This window comes from Nyctereutes procyonoides, unplaced genomic scaffold (assembly GCF_905146905.1).
Source record: "Nyctereutes procyonoides isolate TBG_1078 unplaced genomic scaffold, NYPRO_anot_genome, whole genome shotgun sequence".
NCBI lineage: Eukaryota > Metazoa > Chordata > Mammalia > Carnivora > Canidae > Nyctereutes > Nyctereutes procyonoides.
In genome coordinates, this window is record NW_026575140.1 from 32,810,729 (window position 1) to 32,830,792 (window position 20,064).

At 51.6% G+C, this 20,064-nt stretch overlaps 2 protein-coding genes across 4 annotated transcripts; one reads left to right on the forward strand and one right to left on the reverse strand.

Moving 5' to 3' along the window:
- The first annotated feature begins 1,468 nt into the window (after nt 1-1,468).
- LOC129497716 (cyclin-dependent kinase 11B) lies at nt 1,469-16,582 on the forward strand. 2 transcript variants are annotated; one of them, XM_055306790.1, is made up of 20 exons: nt 1,469-1,579; nt 2,049-2,172; nt 2,957-3,072; nt 4,671-4,798; nt 6,270-6,408; nt 10,728-10,864; nt 11,357-11,479; nt 11,782-11,877; nt 11,956-12,114; nt 12,397-12,462; nt 12,932-13,107; nt 13,499-13,589; nt 14,468-14,589; nt 14,742-14,847; nt 15,078-15,199; nt 15,278-15,385; nt 15,463-15,579; nt 15,698-15,846; nt 15,939-16,128; nt 16,226-16,582. In XM_055306790.1, exons 2-20 carry the CDS (start codon nt 2,062-2,064, stop codon nt 16,316-16,318), a joined length of 2,349 nt encoding a protein of 782 aa, XP_055162765.1. In that variant the 5' UTR covers nt 1,469-1,579; nt 2,049-2,061; the 3' UTR covers nt 16,319-16,582. The 2 variants fall into 2 exon arrangements, with proteins under 2 accessions (XP_055162765.1, XP_055162766.1); XM_055306791.1 differs by lacking the exon at nt 1,469-1,579 and adding an exon at nt 2,245-2,291 and having other exon boundaries at nt 2,052-2,172.
- A 963-nt stretch (nt 16,583-17,545) lies between these two features.
- MMP23B (matrix metallopeptidase 23B) lies at nt 17,546-20,032 on the reverse strand. Of its 2 annotated transcripts, none has more exons than XM_055306829.1 (8): nt 19,707-20,032; nt 19,236-19,375; nt 19,016-19,155; nt 18,784-18,882; nt 18,249-18,413; nt 18,065-18,175; nt 17,848-17,974; nt 17,546-17,766 (listed from the first exon to the last, which is right to left on the reverse strand). In XM_055306829.1, exons 1-8 carry the CDS (start codon nt 19,860-19,862, stop codon nt 17,592-17,594), a joined length of 1,113 nt encoding a protein of 370 aa, XP_055162804.1. In that variant the 5' UTR covers nt 19,863-20,032; the 3' UTR covers nt 17,546-17,591. The 2 variants fall into 2 exon arrangements, with proteins under 2 accessions (XP_055162804.1, XP_055162803.1); XM_055306828.1 differs by having other exon boundaries at nt 18,784-18,951; nt 19,707-20,031.
- Nucleotides 20,033-20,064: the final 32 nt, after the last annotated feature.

Here is a 20,064-nt window from a genome sequence, read left to right on the forward strand (position 1 = left end):
GCTAACGACCCTGCTGCTTGGTTGAAACCTTTCAACTTTGCTGTCTCTGAAGAATTTCTTCCAGTTTTCCTGAGGATTCCGATTCAGGGATTCATGGGCACTGGATCCTTCCCCAGATTCCAAACGGAATTGCAAACTATTCTAACTGGTTTGAAACAAAACCAAACCACTTTTAAAAATATTTTTATTTGGGGGATCCCTGGGTGGCGCAGCGGTTTGGCACCTGCCTTTGGCCCAGGGCGCGATCCTGGAGATCCGGGATCGAATCCCACATCAGGCTCCCGGTGCATGGAGCCTGCTTCTCCCTCTGCCTGTGTCTCTGCCTCTCTCTCTCTCTCTCTGTGACTATCATAAATAAATAAAAAATTATTAAAAAATATATTTTTTTATTTGGGGGACACCTGGATGGCTCAGTGGTTGAGCGTCTGTCTTTGCCTCAAGGAGTGGCTGGCTCGCTGCATGAATCCTGCCTCTCCCTCTATGTCTCTGCCCCCCCCCCCGCCGTGTCTCTCATGAATAAATTTTTAAAATTTTTATTTTAAAGCAATCTCTAAACCCAATGTGGAGCTCAATCTACAATCTCGAGAGGAAGTCACATGCTCCACCAACGGAGTCCGCCAGGTACCCCAAATCTCCGCACCCCTCCCCTTTTCATTTGAGTAAAACATACTTATTGGCTGTTTCTAGTCTGTGTACAGATGCGTGAGTTGAGTCTGAACCTGCCGAGGGGGCGTCCTGGGCCCTAGGTCCGGGAGGGCCTGTCACCGGACCTTTCCCACACTGAAAAACTTGAAAATCACGTCCGTGATTGTCTACATCAGAACCAAGGTGTAGGGGCAGCCCCAGTGGCTCAGCGGTTTAGCGCCGCCTGCAGCCCAGGGCGTGATCCTGGAGACGCTGGATCGAGTCCCACGTCGGGCTCCCTGCATGGAGCCTGCTTCTCCCTCTGCCTGTGTCTCTGCCTCTCTCTTTCTCTGTCCCTATGAATAAATAATAAATAAAATCTTTAAAAAAAAAGAACCAAGGTGTATTTGCTTTACACCCAACAAAACTGAGAATGGACAGCGCGCTGTGTTCAGACGATCAGCACTGTTGGACTCGTGACGTTCTGGTCTCCGTCCTCCACCGGGGATTCGGGTTCTGCACCAACACAGTGGGCGCGGACCATGTAAGTGCATCCTCGCGGCCCTCCTGACCCCGGAAGCCGAGGACGGCAGTCTTCATCCACCGCCTCTCCCACTTCAGGTACCTTCCCTATAGACGCCCGTGCCCTCCCTGTCCCTGGGGCCCTTTCCAACCGCAAAGCCTGGGAGGTAGGAGCAGGGACCGGGCGGGACCGGAGAGCTGGGGGAAGCGCTTGGGTCGGCCACTGCCGCGCAGGCTCCGGGACCGGAAGTGACGTGAGGCCGCGCGCCGGATGTCCTCGTCGCGAGGGGCGGCGGGCTACGCCCCCGTGCGCCATCTGTCCGCGCCGACGCAGGAAGTGGGGACGCTACTGGCGCGCGCCGGGCGCTGTTTCTCCTCAGGCTCCGGGACCGGCGGTAGCGGCGACGGTAGCAGCAGCGGCAACAGCACAGGGGTGAGTGGCGGAGGGCCGGAGCGGGCGGCAGGCGCAGCCGCCTCCCTGAGCTTTTGGGACCAAGCGGACCCCGCGCGGCGCTGGGCGTTGAGGCGGCGTCGGGCCCGAACCCGGGCTCGTGGCGGCCGAGCCGAGGGACGAGGGTCCCAGCCGCGGCCGCGTCGCAGCGCCCCACGCCGGCCGCCCGGACCCTCCTGACGTCAGACCTCGGGTGCCGGGGGCCGGGGAGCGGGCTCCGCACCAAGGGGCTGTCCTGCCACCGGGGCGCGGGGCGGCCCCCACCGGTCCGGCAGCTCCCCTCACGCCCCCCTGACGGCGGCCCCCCCTGACGGCCGCCCGGACTACGCCCACTCCCATCCCGGTAGTTGCCCTCACACCCGCCCCGACGACAACCCCTGCCGCCCGGTCGGCGCCCCCGCAGCCACACTGCCAGCGTCCTGCCCTTGCTCCAATTCTCTTTTCTTTGCAGTGTCTTAACTCCAATGGGTGATGAAAAGGACTCTTGGAAAGTGAAAACTTTAGATGAGATTCTTCAGGAAAAGAAAAGACGGAAGGAACAAGAAGAGAAAGCAGAGATAAAACGCTTAAAAAATGTAAGCCATGTTTTTTAAGTAAGTGGTTTTCTTAAAGGAGATTTAATTTCTTTGCCCTCGTTTTTCCATTAGAACAACGCTTCTTCGGTGAAGTTCTTTTGTACTTCCAAATGTCTCAGGTGAGCCCAAAATCTATTCTAAAATTAACAAAAACATTCAAATACTCAGTTTACATTGAAGACACGTTGATAACGTATTACAGCTGTGTGTAGATGGCAGGATCTACATGGAGCGTGAAGTACTTTGAGCCTAAATTCATTAGTGCTATTGGACTAAATTTTCTCATATCAGTATTTCTGTGTTTGTGGCACCATCTCTAAGTTTGTTTAGGATAGTAGGAAGTTACGTTGAAATTAATATTCTGTCTTTTCCCTTTTTGGTTTGCATAACATATTTAGAGATACTTTTGGTAATTTTGAAAGGGATATTGGCAGAAGTAGCTTCTGATAATGCTAGTCACCCTTAACTATTTCTGAGATAGCACAAAGTATTTGGCATAAAATATGCTTTAAGGCTCAATTTCAGGTTTTATAAACAAGTAGCATACTTGGCAGAGTCTTAATATTCCAGATCCTGTATACTGGTTTCAGATTTTTCATCTCAGGTTCTGAACTTACAGAGTTTTAATCATAACGTTGTATGATTTGAGTGAATGTTTTTTATATTTCATAACATTGGTCCTTTCAAAGTATATGTGAAACTTTGTTTTTGGATGTTGGCAAGGTTTGATTATCATTAAAAAGACACTTATCTGTGAGGAAAATGACTTTCTCTTGCTTCTTAGTCTGATGACCGGGATTCCAAGCGGGATTCCCTTGAGGAGGGGGAGCTGAGGGACCACCGCATGGAGATTACAATACGGAATTCGCCATACAGAAGAGAGGACTCCATGGAAGACAGGTGGGGGTGAGGTGCACAATGAAGAAGGTGTCCAGGCTACACATGTGCTTCACTATGGAGGCAGGATCGGTCCCACCATTACTTTGAAACTGTAGTCGTTTTCTTTTTTATTTTATTTTATTACTTATTTGTCAGAAGAGGGAGGAAGAGCATGTGAGCACAAGCAAGAGGAATGGTAGGCAGAGGGGAAGCAAACTCCCTGCTGAACAAGGAGCCCCATGTAGGACTCATCCCAGGACCCTAGGATTATGACCTGAACTGAAGGCAGAAGCTTAACTACAGTGTCCCCTTAATCGTGACTTTAGGTGTACCTCACAGTTGAGATGGACTCCGCATGGTATCAGTTGCTACCTCACATCTCTTATGAAAAGATTGAATGAGGGGTGACTCAGTGGCTCAGTTGAAGTGTCTGCCTTCAGCTCAGGTCATTATCTCAGAGTCCTGGGATCAAACCTCACATCAGGCTCTCTGCTCAGCAGGGAGTCTGCTTCTCCCTCTTCCTTTGCCCCTTCCTCTCCACAAGTGGTCTGTCTCTCACTTTCTCTCAAATAAATAAAATTTTTTAAAAAGAAGGAAAAGATTGAGTGTATATCCCTTTCCTTGCAGTTGTCCTTTAGTCAAATCTACCCCATTCACAGACTACGTTTATTTATTCTTTATTACTTTTTAAGATTTTTATTTGGGGGGGGGGGAGTGTGTGAGCAGAGGGAGGGGCAGAAGCAGAGAAGGAGAGACACACCTCACTGAGCAGGAAGCCCGACGTGGGGCTTGATCCCAGGACTCTGAGATCATGACCTGAGGTGAAGGCAGACATTTACAACTGAGTCCCCCAGGCGTCCCTCCCAAGGTACATTTACATAATTGTGCTGTGTGCTTTTGATGAGTAAAATCACTGCCTAAAATTGTACACAGATAAACCACACTACAGTACTGAAGTATATTAAGCAAGGCCTGTGGGCAGAAACATTTAGAAAAATGTTCTAACATTTCTTCCTGCACCACTTGATTCCTTCTTTTTTTTATTATTATTATTTTTTTACACTTGATTCCTTCTTGTATCCATCTTCAGCGCCAAATTATCCATCAAATAATTAAAGCCAACCTAACCAGAAATTAGGAAACAGACATAGATCAAGAAGTCTCCCAGGATTTTGGTCATATAGGCAGTTGAAGATATCATTGAGGGGCATTTGGGGGTCATTAAATTACCATAATATCTTTTTTTTAAACAGCATTGTTGATGTATGAATGATAAATTACATATATATGAAGCGTGCAGTTTGATGTATCCATGTACACTTGTGTGGTTGTCACCGTAATCAGGGTAATGAGCATGTCCATTGCCCTCTAAAGTTTCCTCAGAGAGACGTCGTTATACATACACTTTGGTTTTTCACTTATACTTTTGATTTGAGTCTGTATTTAATAAGCAGTCTTGGCTTAAGTTTTGTAGTGTCCTGTTTAAAAGGATGGTTTAGATTAAACTTTTTTGTATTCTGAACACTGCATTTTTCTGGGTTGGAGAAGCTCCATAGTGCTGTGATGTTCCTTGCACTACTTTCTTTACTATGATGTGACGCTGTTGTGTCTTATTTCAGAGGAGAGGAAGATGATTCTTTGGCTATCAAACCACCACAACAAATGTCTCGGAAAGAAAAAGCTCATCACAGGAAAGATGAAAAGAGGAAAGAGAAACGTAGGCATCGTAGCCATTCAGCGGAAGGGGGTACAGAAGCTTTATTTTTTAGTTTTTATTTATTTGTATCATGTTCAAGAATGGTCTGTTTCCTATATCATGATCTGCTGCTTTCTCCATAGCACAACTGAAAGAGAAGAAAAAGTGAAATTTTAGTTGAAAGCATAAATATTTTGTGGATCACTCTGTTTCATTTTCCTTCTGATGTTTTTTCCCCCCTTGTATGTTTTGGGTTAGTTTAAATGTAATTCTGTCTTAATTCAACAAATATAGGGGATATATTTGCAATATTTATAACAATTCAGTGTTGAATTAATTTAACTGGGGATAAAAAAGGATGATTGATGGAAGTCCAGATGGGTTTGATGTCCTACCATTATTATTAAAGAGTTCTTTTATGTTTAAGACTTTATGTATTTATTCACAAGAGACACAGAGGTAGAGACATAAGCAGAGGGATAAGCAGGCTCCCTGTGGGGAGCCCAATACCAGACTTAATCCCAGGACCCCAGGATCACACCTTGAGCCAAAGGCAGACGCTCAACCACTGAGCTACCCAGACGTCCATATTAAGAGATTCTTAAGGATGTTTTTTTTTTTCTCTTCTTTTTTTTTCTCTTAAGGATGTTAATTAAGATGACTTGGCATCTAGTTTTAATCTCATTGTTTAAAACGGCAGTTGATGAACAGGGTTCTGTCCCACCAGATGGAAATCCACCAGAAGGAGCTAAGCTTTGTCCTGTGTTCTTTATGAACAGTGCTGTTTGTTGGTTTTTAATTATGAAACTAGTATACAGCTGACCCTTGAACAACACGGGCTCGAATTCCGTGGTCTATTTGTATACGGCTATTTTCTGGTAAACCCAGGATGGTACCACAAACCTTTTGCCTCCCTCCTTTTTAATATTTTATTTATTCATTCATGAAAAACATAGGCAGAAGAAGAAGCAGGTTCCCTGCAGGGAGCCCAATGCAGGACTTGATCCCAGGACCCCAGGATCACACACTCAACCCCTGAACCACCCAGGTGTCCCTCCTAATTCTTCTAATGATATCTCTTTTCTGTAGATTACAGGATTGTAAGAGTACAGTAGGGAACACATATAACACACAAAAGATGTGTTACTCAACTGTGTTGTCACTAAGACTTCTGATTAAGTGTTCAGGCTCAGTAATCCTTGGATTTCTGACTGCACTGGGTGTCCGTGCTCCTGCTGTGTGTTGTTCAGGGGTCAGCTAGTGTCCAATCATAGTTTAATACAGGAAATTGAAAGACAAGGCAAGAGTTACAATTCTATTCAGTCATAATCACGTTATTTTTTCCTTGTTTGTAGCCTCACTGCATTGGGTTTTAAGTCCTCATTGTTTTTTGTTTTTTTTTAAACATAAAATTGTGATAGTTTTTCCAAGTCATTAATTAAATATTCTTTTCTTCATGGGGTATTTTTAAATTAAGTTTTGGGAGTTGGACCCCTTTATGTGACACTCTCTTTCTCCTTAGGGAAGCACGCTAGAGCAAAGGAAAAAGAACGAGAGCATGAGCGCCGGAAGCGACACCGAGAGGAGCAGGATAAGGCTCGCAGAGAGTGGGAGAGGCAGAAGAGGAGGGAGATGGCTCGGGAACACTCCAGGAGGGAGAGGTGAGTGAACGCAATTTGCTAAGGAGCCTGAACTGAGCACTCTGATGGCCAGCAGCCCCGCAAAGTGACGAAAGACACACCTGGCAGCATAACACAGATGTGATGCAGAAGTGGTTTGGGAGCCCAGAGTCATGGTGCAGTATTGTAGGGTGGTGCTAACCAAGACATCTGTCCTGCGGGGATTGAGTTTTTACTTCATCTTTATTTATTTATTATTATTTTTTAAGATTTTATTTATTCATGAGAGGCGTGCGCACACGCGCACACAGGCGGGGGGAGGGGGCAGAGACACAGGCAGAGGGAGAAGTAGGCTCCATGCAGGGAGCCCGATGTGGGACTTGATCCCGGGACTCCAGGATCATGCCCTGGGCTGAAGGCAGGCACTCAACCGCTGAACCACCTAGGCGTCCCTTTACTTCATCTTTAAAGACAAATGGGTGTGGGTCTTCCTGAGAAAAAAATTGTGAAGGAAATGGAACTCTGTATGTTGATTTCCTACAGGTGGAGGCTGCTGGGGGAAGTACTTAGAGCAGGAGGACGGCCTGGCCATTGTGTCTCGAGACCCTGTATAAGAGTGTGATTTGTACCTGAAGGAAGGGGCATTGCTAGCAGGAGCTGGGTCTATTAACTCAGACGCAGGAGTGAAGTTTTGAGGCCAAATGCATAATGATGGAAAGGGAAAGGAAGGTAGAATAGGAAGAAGTGATCTTCATAGATCTTGTCAGCTATTGCCTGGTAAGGGGGAGGAGGAACTGTAAATACCTCTGAGCTTCGTACTTCAGGTTGGGGCATGCCTTGTGAGAAGGATAGGAGTACTATGTACTATGTTTTTGTTGCAGTACTGTGTTCGAGTATAGTAAGGCCCTCTCGGAGATAACCCATTTCATGTATAGAAATTCTGACACACACTCTGTGCCCAAGAGAAGTCTGACGTAGAGTGATTTCCTCATTTGCTCTGGGCAAGTATTTATTGAGGCCCTGCTCTGTACTAAGCTCTGTTCTAGGTGGCCTAAGCCAGGAAAACCAAGGAAATACATTGCTTAGAGTTCTCTGCATCATAGCAGAAATAGACTGTGGTTTTTTTCAAACAAGGAAATCCTAAAGACCTTGTAGCAGCCTGGGAGCTGAGACACCAGACTCTTAGACATTAGTCTCCAACTACACCTCTGTGTGTACTTGGATTCCGAAGAGAAAGCATCTGTTTAGCCCTAGATCTGTTCACATGGGCCAGTAGAAACCAAGTGTTCCAGATCAGCAAGAACTTGAAATGGAGCAACAGAAACTATACTCTGAAGAATGGAGAGAATTGATGAAAGATGAACAGAGCCTCAAAGGTCTGTGGGACAGCATTTTGTTCTAACATCCACGTAATTGGCAATCCCAGGAGAGAAGGAAGCAGCACAAAGATTTTTTTTTTTTTTGTATAATGAAAAACGTTTATACATTTAAGAAGCTCAGTACCCCCAGTAGGATAAATATAAAGTCAAATCAAAGTGAAACTGGTGAAGGACACCTGGTGGTTTAATGCTTGAGCGTCTGCCTTTGGCTCAGGGCGTGATCCTGGTCCCAGGATCGAGTACCGCGTTGGGCTCTCTGCGAGGAGCATGCTTCTCCCTCATTCTGTCTGTCTGCCCCTCTCTCTCTCTCTCTCATGAATGAATGAATGCTTCCTTTGTCTATCTGCCTCTCTATGTGTCTCATGAATTAATTAACTAGTTAAGCAGTGAAACTGGTTTCACTTTTCACAGAAGAAAATCTAGAAAGGCAGCGGGAGAAAAAATTACATAAAAGGGGGGCTTTAGTGTGATTGGTGGCTGACTTCTCAGAATCAGTGGGGGGCAGAAGGTAGTGGAATGGCATGGTCGCACTGCTGAAAGAAAACCTGGCAACTGGGAATTCTGTATCTAGCAAAACTGCTCTTCAAAAGTGAGGAGAAATAAAGATAAACTGGTGGAATCCATTGTTAGTAAGACCCACCTTAAATACTCAGAAAAGACCTTTGTTTTGAATGGAAATGACAGCAGAAAGTAATCCTATTCAGGAGGAAAGAGAAGCTCCAGAAATGGTAAAGGCACAGGTTAACATAACAGAATCTACAAATGTTCCTTATTAACCTAATAAGGTGCATGCTACTGTTGCTAGAACAACTACTAGGAAAATAACCAACAAAGTAGTACAAACAGGTATTAACATGACATTCTAAAAAATCCTTGTTTAAACCCAAAACAGGATCCCTGGGTGGCTCAGCGGTTTAGCACCTACCTTTGGCCCGGGGCGTGATCCTGGAGACCCAGGATCGGGTCCATTGTCGAGCTCCCTGAGTGGAGCCTGCTGCACCCTCTGTGTCTCTGCCTCTCTCTTTCTCTGTGTCTCTCATAAATAAATAAATCTTAAAAAGGGGGTGGGGGCAGAGAAACAGGACCTAAAAAGACAGAAAGAAGACATCAAAACAACAACAAAACTAAGTTCAGCCAAATCCGTAATTACATGAAACATGCAGTCGTTTCTATATCTCAGAGGGGTTCTTTGATAGCAAAGCAAGGTCCAGTATGTTGTCTGTAAGGAAGACCTCTTAGAGTGAAGGACAAAAGTAGGGCAAAAGTAAACGTGTGGACGGAGATGTATCATACCCACAGCAACCACAGAGCACCAGTGGCTCAGCAATAGGCAAGGCATCATAGTTCTCTAACAAGTCAGACCAGCACTGACACAGGCTTTCCAAAGACAGAAGGGTCTATACGTCAGAAAGAAGTGATGGTGGTGAAAGAGTATGTGCCTGACAGCAGAAAAAATACATGATGCAAAAACAAACAGCTGAAAGAAATAGGCAGTTCATCAAATCTAATTGGAAATTTCAGTCCCGATACTCTTGTTGATAGAACAACTAGACAAAACAAGGATGTAAGGTGTCTAGAAAGTAGCCTGTACCGGCTCAGTCTCACCTGCATACAGCACTCCATCCACAGCTGCAGAGTACGTACACACTTCAAGAGGGGATATTGTCCAACACAGATCACATGTGGTCCACACAACAAGTTTCAAATCCCAGAGAATTAAAATTGTACAAAGCACACCTTACCACAAAAGGATTAAAGTAGAAATCAACACAAAGCTGGGGAAATCCTCAACTTTGAATGTTCGGATATTCAACAGTCTTTTTCCAAATCACCCATGGCCCAAAGAAGAAATTAAAAGGAAAAGCAGGGGCACTGGGTGGTTTAGTCAGTTAAACGTCTGACTCTTGATCTCAGGGTCATGAGTTCAAGCCCTGCTTTGGGCGCCTCGCTGAGCATGGAACTAAAAAAAAAAAACTTGAACTGCAGGAAAAACACAGCATGCCAAAAGTTAGGGATACAGAAAAAGCCGTGTTGTAGAGTGAGATGTTTTGGTTTTTAAGCACTGATAAACAGAAAAGGAAATTGTCAGTCAGCATGTGTGAAAGCAGAAGAGAGAAGCAGGCTCAACCCAAAGCAAGCAGAAAGAATGTCCACAGAATCCCAAGCAGAGAAACAGTTTCGTGGGGCAGGCTAGAAGCTAGCCACAGATGGGCATGAGGGGCCATATCAGGTGATGGAAATGTTTTAAAACTGGCTTGTGATGATTACACAATTTTATAAATATATGAAAAATGGAATTCTGTGGTTGGATTTCATGTGTTAAATTACAGCTTTTTATTTTGCAACAGTTTGGACTCCGGGCACATACAGACAGTTCTAGAATCCCAGCCTTCTGCATGGTAACCTCTGATGGGCCCCAAGTTGGTACCAGTGATTGTACCACAGGCCTTGTTCCATTTTCACCATTCTTTATGCTCATTTCTGTTTGTGTGTACTGATACTCTTTTTTTTCTTTTTTAAAAATATATTAGCTTTTTTTTTTTTAAGATTTTATTTATTTATTCATGAGAGACACACACAGGCTCGTGGAGCCTGCCTCTCCCTCTGCCTGTGTCTCTGCCTTTCTCTGTGTGTCTCTCATGAATAAATAAATAAAATCTTTTTAAAAATAAATAAATAAAAAGCCCTTTATGGTGCACCTGAGTGGCTTAGTTGGTTAAGTCTCTGCCTTTGGCTCAGGTCATGCTCTCAGGGTCCTGTGATCAAGCCTTGTGTTGGGCTTCCTGCTCAGCGGGGAGTCTGCTTCTCCCTCTGCCACTCACTTTAATTGTTCTCTCTCTTTGTCAAATAAAATCTTTAAAGAGCCCTTTATGGATTGAACAACCTAAATGGCAATTTTTAAATTTCAGCAAAAAGCTCTTGGGGTAAAAAAAGAAAACTTTGTGTTTGCGGAGAGAGAGAGTTGGGCTGTGCTTGTTGCAGGGACCGCCTTGAGCAGCTGGAAAGGAAGCGGGAGAGGGAACGGAAGATGCGTGAGCAGCAGAAAGAGCAGCGAGAACAGAAAGAACGGGAGCGGCGCGCTGAGGAGCGACGCAAGGAACGCGAGGCCCGGAGGGAAGGTGTGTGGGGGCGCACTCTGCGGTTGGGGTGCTGTTCCCATGGGTGAGCTCAGGGCTGCATAGTGACCCTGAAGGATGAAGTGATCTGGATGGTGGCAGAGCCAAGTGGGGACAGGCCGTGGGGCTCAGGCTGGGGAAGGCCACAGTCCCTTGAGGTATGAGGTGAGGGTGTGCAGCCACAGGATCTTCCCAGGCCTGGTTCTGGACAGCTGCACCAGGTGCCACATGTCACTTGTGTCTGCTGCCCACGCTGGTTAGGCATAGGCTTGAAGAGGTAGGTGGTGGCTCTCTCTTTTCTGACCAATAGAGAAGATTCTGGAAGGTCCATGTGGGTCCTCAGGAAGAGCTCGCTGCCTCCAGGCCAGTGTGGCCAGGGCTAGGAGTACGTGTAGTGCGTCACCACCAGCCAGGGTGTGGGTGGGATCTGATCGAGGTTGGGCTCCGCTGGAGATGGTGCTGCCACGCCACCTCCCGCTGTGTTTGGCGCCCCAGTTTCTGCACATCACCGAACGATGAGAGAAGATTATGGTGACAAAGTGAAAGCAAGCCACTGGAGTCGCAGCCCGCTACGGCCACCTCGGGAAAGGTTTGAGCTGACGGACGGCCGGAAGCCAGGTGAGGGTGCGCAGAACCTCCTGGGGCCAGCCTGCCACAGCTCTCTGGTGACAAATAATCTAGCCCAAAATTCACTCTTTTTGTGCAATGAAATGATAGGCTCAAGTGTTTTCGTATTGTGAGGTGGGACCATCATTTGTGTGAAGCCTATTTGTTGGTGGGGACATTGGTTACAGGTCTTTGAGAGCAGTGTGGGTGAGCTGTGTTGTCCTACAGACCACAGTCTCTGCATGGAGCTGCTATCAGGTCTTGTTTATTGTAAAATGTTTTCCATGTTCACCTTTGATGGTTTGTTTCGTAAGTAAAAGAAGAGAAAATGGAAGAGAGAGACCTGCTGTCTGATCTACAAGACGTCAGTGATAGTGAAAGGAAAAGCAGCTCTGCCGAGTCCTCATCAGGTAACCACCGGCTCTGCTGCCACACGGGGAGGGCCCACCACCCCCTGCCATGCACTTCCAGCTGTTTTCTTCCTGAAGCGGAGTCGGGGTCAGGTTCAGAGGAGGAGGAGGAGGAAGAAGAGGAGGAGGAAGAGGAGGAAGAGGAGGAGGGGAGCAGCAGTGAAGAATCAGAGGAGGAGGAGGAGGAGGAAGAGGAGACGGGAAGCAACTCCGAGGATGCGTCTGGGCAGTCGGCTGGTGAGGAAGGCACAGGGCACCATGGTTTATTTGGTGTTTAGAAACGAGAGAAATCATTTGAACTCTTGATTTTAAAATATTTCCAAACAGAAAATCCTGTGGTATCTGGGACTCACATGAGACTCTAAAATTGATTATTTACAGTGGTTCTTGCTTTCCATTAGCTGAAGGAGATCCTGTTTGTGCCTCTAGAGGTTCTGGAGAGCCCTAGAAAGAGGCAGAACCCAAACGGGTGGTGCGGGGGCCTTGCAGGTCTGAGCAGACGTCCTCTCTGTCTTACAGAGGAAGTGAGTGAGGACGAGATGAGTGAGGACGGGGAGCGGGAGAGCGAGAACCACGTCCTTGTTGGTGAGCGGCATCCCTGTTGGATGTTCCTTCCCTCCACTGCCCCTTGGCACTGCAGCCCTTTCTGAAGCAAGTAGATCACCGTCTTGTGTGTGTAGCCCGACCCAGAGACATAAGCAGCCAACTCCCTGAGAGATGCGCTTGTGACTGTGGAGGGCCAGCATCCCTTCCTGGGGCCACACTGAGCATTGTCCGGAGTGTCACCATGGCTTAGATGTGGCAGGGAGGTGCCCTCAGGCCCTGGGACAAGTCCTGGGTGTGCTGCCTCTGAGCTCCTGCTCCAGTCAGCACCTCCTGGTGCTCACAGCTGAGCTGGTAAACCCCAAGACCCCAGCGCCCTCTGTCCAGGATGGTGGGATACGCAGCCTGTATACAGCATCCACATGCCCTCGCTGTTCCCCCTGTCCCAGGGCAGGAGAGGGGTGATGACGTTGCTTGTTCCTGGTTCCATAATTGGGTTTAATTTTTGAAGTTCCAGAGTCCCGATTTGATCGAGACTCCGGTGACAGTGAGGAAGGGGAGGAAGAAGCCGGTGAGGGCACTCCACAGAGCAGTGCCCTGACTGAAGGAGACTTCGTGCCCGACTCTCCTGCATTGTCACCCATTGAACTCAAACAGGAGCTGCCCAAGTACCTTCCTGCCCTGCAGGTCAGACGTCCTCCCCACCCCGGGGCTATTTCAGCTTTGCTGATTGTGGACAAGGCCGGTAGCTAAGAACACATGGGGGGCCCCTGGTGGGTATCTGCCACCAGGGTCATACATGCAGCCAGGGAAGCCAGGGCTTTGGAGATGGGGTGCTGTGGGTGCTTCTGCCCTTGGTGTTCTCTTATTGTGGGGCCTGCAGGCCAGGCCTGGCTCAGAAGGATGGGTCCTTCTGAGGTTTTGTCCATTTTGGTTTTATCTCTTAAGAAGCATATCCTCACTGAAGAAACTGGAGAGGAGGGCTACTCCTGGCACCACCCCCAGATTCCAGGCAGGGTTTACTGCATGTGTAAGTATGGCTGCAGCTGCTGCATCCTCACAATCTGCTGCTTTCCAGGGCTGTCGAAGCGTGGAGGAATTCCAGTGCTTGAACAGGATCGAAGAAGGCACTTACGGGGTAGTGTACAGAGCAAAGGACAAGAAGACAGGTGTGTACAGTGTTGGGGTGTCCCCCGAGGGGGGAAGGGGAGATGTGGCACAGAGAACCTATCCTCAGGCAGGAAGGAGTTTCTTCTGAGGAGCATTGTCCATGGGTGTACCCACTGCAATTTCTCGGGCCCAACCTGTCATGTTTACTGTGCACAGCCTCTCCGGGGCCATCTGCAGGCACTGTGACAGAGGCAGGGTGTCCTGCTGGAGCCACAGCCAGTTTTCAGGGACTGAGATCCAGGCGTGGCTGTCCTGGCCTTTGGCACCCTTGGTGTCAAGGTCATTGAACACAGTTCCAATTCTCCTGGGAGTCCTCCCTCCCCAGATGCCTGGGTATGGACTCATCTTACCTGTGAGCGCCAGCTAATGACTCGTGGGCCCATGAGCAGTTGACTCGGTGCCTGTGGAGTCTAGAGGTCAGCCAGACCATGAGGCTCTGCACTTGCTTGGTTGTGACAGCAGGTACTTCGGCCCCATAGCAGAGTATGGAGTCTGGTGAGCGATAGCACCTGAGCAGGTGTGTGAGCCATGGACCGGAAGCTTCCCCAGCACCCGAGGCTGGGTATTGGAAACTCAGGGAGGCCACCTAAGACCCTGGTGGATGTTTCTGTGTTGCAATGTTGAGGTTTGCTGAGTCTCATTGCAAATCACAGAGAGAAATGGGAAAATTCTCAGCTATTTTGGACAAAGGCTGGTCTAGAAATAGGCCTAATGTTTCTGTTGGGCAACAGATTTGGGCTTTTTTATGTGGTGCTGATGTGATACGGGACTTTCCAATTAAAACAAGGCTTTTCAGTGCAAAACAAACGCTTCCCAGGTCCCAGCCAAGTGTGTGTGTGTAAAAGGTTTTCTCAGACTGTCTCTGAATCATTTTCAGATGAAATTGTGGCCTTGAAGCGGCTGAAGATGGAGAAGGAGAAAGAGGGCTTCCCAATCACATCTCTCAGAGAGATCAACACCATCCTGAAGGCTCAGCACCCCAATATTGTCACTGTCCGGGTATGGCAGCCCCCCAAAATGTCCATGCCCTGATGCTCATCACATGGTCTAGTTCCCTACCGTCTCTGCATGCCCATGCCCCAGGAATCAACCACTGCAGGGGTGGGGCCTGAGAGGAGCAGGGCACCCACAGACCGGCTTTCCTTCTCTAGGAAATAGTCGTGGGCAGCAATATGGACAAGATCTACATAGTGATGAACTACGTGGAACATGACCTCAAAAGCCTGATGGAGACCATGAAGCAGCCTTTCCTGCCAGGTGGGGCCCTCTGGCCAGTGTCCCCAACGAGAAACATCCCATGCTTGGGCTGCCCAAGCTGCAGGCTGTGTCCCTGACCTTGTAACTCTGACCTCCTCATGCTGTGCACGAGTGTTTGCGCATGTGAGGGCCATGCTGAGCTGGGAGCCTCCCCAGGATGGACGCACCCCAAGAAGCCTGGTCGCTGCTGAGGTGGGTAGATAACCTGGGACTGACCCTTTGCTCTCTAGGGGAGGTGAAGACCCTGATGATCCAGCTGCTGCGTGGGGTGAAGCACCTACATGACAACTGGATCCTGCACCGGGACCTCAAGACATCCAACCTGCTGCTGAGCCACGCCGGCATCCTCAAGGTAATAGGGCTCACCCCACGGGGCCCCTGATGCCCGGGCCTCGGGGGCCTGCCCATAGCCCACCCTCCATCCTTGCAGGTTGGGGACTTTGGCCTGGCAAGGGAGTACGGGTCCCCTCTGAAGGCCTACACTCCAGTTGTGGTGACCCTGTGGTACCGTGCCCCAGAGCTGCTGCTGGGTGCCAAGGTGAGTGCCAGGGGCTGTGGGGGCCTAACCTGCGCTCACTGCCCCACCAGCCCTGAGTGTGCCCCCTGGCCTCCCAGGAGTACTCCACGGCTGTGGACATGTGGTCGGTGGGCTGCATCTTTGGGGAGCTGCTGACTCAGAAGCCACTATTCCCTGGGAAGTCGGAAATCGATCAGATCAACAAAGTGTTTAAGGTTTGTCTGTGGCTCCTACCTGCAGGGCATCCTGTGAGGTGTACGCAGGCACCCTGGACCAGACCCTTCCCTGCAGGCTGTGGCTGTTCTGAGACATCTCTCTCTGTCTCTCCCTCAGGACCTGGGGACCCCCAGTGAGAAAATCTGGCCTGGCTACAATGACCTCCCCGCAGTCAAGAAGATGACCTTTACTGAATACCCCTATAATAATCTCCGCAAACGCTTTGGGGCCCTGCTCTCAGACCAGGGTTTCGATCTCATGAACAAGTGTGTAAACATGCAGGGCGTGCGCCCCCTATGCCCCAGCCCACGCCCACCCCTACTCCTGTGCCAGGTGCCAATTGCTCTTGTCCTCCCAGGTTCCTGACCTACTTCCCTGGGCGGAGAGTCAGTGCAGAGGATGGCCTCAAGCATGAGTACTTCCGAGAGACGCCCCTCCCCATCGACCCGTCGATGTTCCCCACGTGGCCCGCCAAGAGTGAGCAGCAAAGGGTGAAGCGTGGCACGAGCCCACGGCCGCCGGAAGGAGGCCTAGGCTACAGCCAGCTGGTGAGGGGCAGGGCTAGCAGAGGAGGAGGGAAGGTGTGGGGGCTCCCTGAGGCGGGGCTGGCCCGGCCGGGGCCCCACGGCACCACTTGCTCCCCAGGGCGACGACGACCTGAAGGAGACGGGTTTCCACCTCACGACCACAAACCAGGGGGCCTCAGCCGCGGGCCCTGGCTTCAGCCTCAAGTTCTGAGGTTCTGTACGGAGCCCACCCCAGCCCCATGGGGGCCGCTCAGGAACACTCGGCGGGGGTCGGTGCTGGAGGCAGCATGCAGGTCCAGACCCAAACCCTGCTTTGTGTGTACTCAGCTGCCACAGGCTGGGACGGCCCTGGATCTCCAGCTCAAGTCTCAGACTGCCTGTTCTGTTTGCTTTTCCACGTTTCATTTTTATTTTATCTTGGCTTGTAAATTTGTAGAATTAAATCACATTTTCCTTGTTGTGGAAGGAAAGGCTATATTTTTTCAGATGTGTCAGACTTGCCCTGCAAGGAGTGGGCAGGCGTCAGTAGGTGGCCAGTGTGGACAGCATATCCCCGACACTTGTATGCTGACCCCTGGGGGCTGTGGTGTGAGAATATAGCCTTGATTTGGAATGAAGCCATGGAGTGGGGGGGGGGGATTTTCTACTTTTAATCTTCACTCTCCTGCTTCACACCTTCCTGCCCCTCAGGGCATCCACAGCCCCAGGCACCCCAGAGCCTGGCGTGTGAGCCCTTGGCCACAGTGAGTTTTATACAAGATCATTAACGCATTTTAAGACCACAGTAAAATATTCCTGGAGGAAAGCTGTGGTATGTCCTTTCCAGCCCCTAGGGGACTGGTCCTTCACTCGTGCTGCCTGGAGGGGCCTCAGGCCCATGCTTTCTGGAAAAAGGATGGTGGGAGGGTGGGAGGAAGGATGCCTCTGATCCATGTGTCCCGCCAGGTCTCCAGCTCCCAGTCTAGCTGGACAGGGTGTAGCTCTGGCAAAGGGGGCCACCTGCCCTTGCCCGGGCCTTCCACCTGCCCCTTGTATTGGCACTACCACCGATCCTGTTTGGGGCCCCACTCCTGGGCCTCACTCGCCCCAACCCCCATCCCTCTCCCCCGAGAGGCCTGCCCTTCACAGCCTTCCTGCCTCACCCATCCCTGAGCAAACCTACCACATACCCAGGCCCCACAGGCTCCTCGGGTTCAGCCTGCTCTCCCAAAGATGCTGTTCACATTTGGGTGTCAGTTTACCCCATTTCTCAAGGACCAGCCAGGAAAAACCCTCTTGGCCTTGGCTTCTGAGGACTGCACCCACACCCCAGGCCACTGCAGGGAAGTCAGGAGTCCTGGCCCCAGGCTCCCCACGTCAAGCTGAGCACAAGCTGAGTGGCCCCACCCCACAGAGCCCAAAGCTGGTCCCCCACCCTCCCAAGAAAGGGTGCGCAGACTTCAGAGAATAAGTGCTTTATCAGCAGCCTCAGCCTGGCAGGACATTCAGCCCCGCACTCGGACTCGCCAGGAGTAGGTGCTGAGTACACGCTGCCGCCGGCGCACCACACACGTGTACGTGCCCTCGTTGATGGCGTTGGCAATGATGCTCAGATGTGCCTCGCCCAGCGCCAGGTAGCCAGGGTAGGAGAACTCCAGGGGTTCCTGGTCCTTGTACCAGCTGCGAGGAGGGTAGGAGGGCTGGGCAGGGTCCTGAGCCCCCACTGCCCCCCCCTTGGGGTCATGGGGCAGGGCCACTCACTACACTTTGCCTTTCTTGTGAAGGATCTTCTGGCCACATCGAAAGGTCACGTTCCGGCCCTCAGGCACCAGCCTGGTCTTGGTCCTGGGTGGTGGTGCAGTGGCGGCCACCGTGGGGAAGGGGAACTCTATTCGGTGTGGGGGAAGAGGGGTCAGAGGGGCCACATAGTGCCCTGCCTCTGACCAGACCCAAGCCAGGAATTGGGACCCAGCCTCACCATAGCAGAAGTCACAGCTGCTGGGGCAGAGCCTCTTCATGAGCCTCCGGCGGGTGTCACAAAATCCCCTCCGAGCCCAGGATGTGCACACGAATAGCCGGTCTAGGCAGCCTGCAGGAGGGCAACGTGGCCTTAGGGCCGGCCTGCCAGCCCGCCGGCCTGCCCACCTGCCCACAGCACTCACCATAGAGTCGGTGCAGCCCCCACAGCTCATCCTGCGACAGGGTCTTCCAGCCACGCAGAGTGGCATTAAGGTGCATGAGTGCCCGGCCATGCTGTGAGTGCATCAGGCCCAGCGCATGGCCAATCTCATGGGCCGCCACGTGCACCAGGTCAGTGAGCCAAACGCCTAAAGGTCCCGTGGGTCAGGCCCTCGAACCCTGGCCCAGCTCTCCCAGCTTTGCCCACCAGCCTCACTTGCCGTGGCCACATCTGCAGTGTGGCCACAGAGCCTCCCTCAGCACAGCCATGGGAAGATAAGAATGTTCCAGGCCAGCAGAGGCAGTGAGCTCGGCCCCCAGGAATGTAACTCCAGTTCCCTCTCCAGCAGCAGGGGGCGGGGGTGGGGGGTGGTTCGGGGCTCCTGGAACCCAGGCCTATGGCCTCCTCCCAGCCTCTTCTTCCTGCCTCCTCAACCCCAAATCGCAGCCACCACCCTCAAAGCCCTCCTGCTCTGCCCACCAAGGTGCAGAGGGCCCCACAGGAGGCCAGGCCATCACCTTTCTTCCAGCTGTAGCGTGTGGGCCCCAGGACCCAGTATTCACTGTCATCAAAGTGGATGCCGCCGTGCGGGGGAAAGAAGGCGTGAGCCAGCTCGCCTGTTGGGCCATCGAAGCAGTGGTGCAGCGCGGAGACCAGGCAGTCCGTATGGTTGACCGGGTAGAAGCCTGGGGGAGCACAGGGCTGAGAGGGGGCCACAGGGCCAGGTGGGGGCGGGGGCACGGCGCCCACCTATGCGCAGGTCGCTGGGCTGCTCAGGGGCCACCTCTCGGAAGCTGAAGGGGGACACGTCACTCCACATGCGAAAGGCAGTGGCCAGGCCCCGCCGGGTCTCACTGGGGCTCAGCAGGTTCCGTGGGAAGGAGAGGATCCTGGGATGGGGGTCAAGGTCAGAGGTGGCGGCCAGGCTGGGCAAGTTCCCTCAGCCCCACCATCTGGGCCCCGGTCACACCTGTAGGTGAGGTTGAAGTGGTCCCAGCGCAGCCTGGCTGGGGTCAGCGTGTAGCGGCGTCTGCGGGGTGCCTGGAGGGGCAGGGGACTGGGTCCTGGGGTGGCGAAGACACCCACAGGGTAGGGTGCAGCGAGGTCTCCCTTCAAGGAAAGCGAGTACTCTTGGGGAGGAAGTAGGGATCATCCCCACATCTGAAAACACTCAGAGAAAGAACTAAAGAAAATGGGGCGGGGTGCGTGGTTCAGGGACCTTTTTTGGTCTCTGCATTTTCAGGTTTTTCACCCCAGCAAGGGTGTTACTTTACAGCCTGGGTGGGGGGGAAGGTGACTGACCACAGGCGGGGTCCGAGTGGGTGGAGCCGGAGGCCTGATGCCGGCTTCCCCCTCCCCCTTCCCTCCCCCCAACCAGGGACCCGCAGGCTCCTGGACCCTCAGGCGACTGGCCCCTCTGCCCATCCCCGGCTGCTCTCACCTGTGCTGCGCTGGCCCCCAGCCGGGCTGCAGGGGCCCCGGGCCGCGCCAGCAGCAGGAGCACCGGCAGCAGGCACAGGGCGCCCAGCACAGCTCTCAGCCAGCGAGCCTGGGCTTGGGCCCCCGCTGCTGAGGACACGCAGGCCCCGAGGCCCATGGCGCCTGCGGACTCGCTGTCGGGGCCTAGAGCCCACTGGGGCTGGGCGGGGAGGCGCTGCAATCGGCTCCGGTTACAGGGGTGGGTGCTGGGGGAGGCGCGCCCCTGAAGGGAACCAGCTGGCCGTCCCGCCGTCAGGACAGCCTCGCCGCCTGCCTGGAGTGTGGACCCGGGGCCTGTGGGTCGGTGGCAGCAGCCTGGG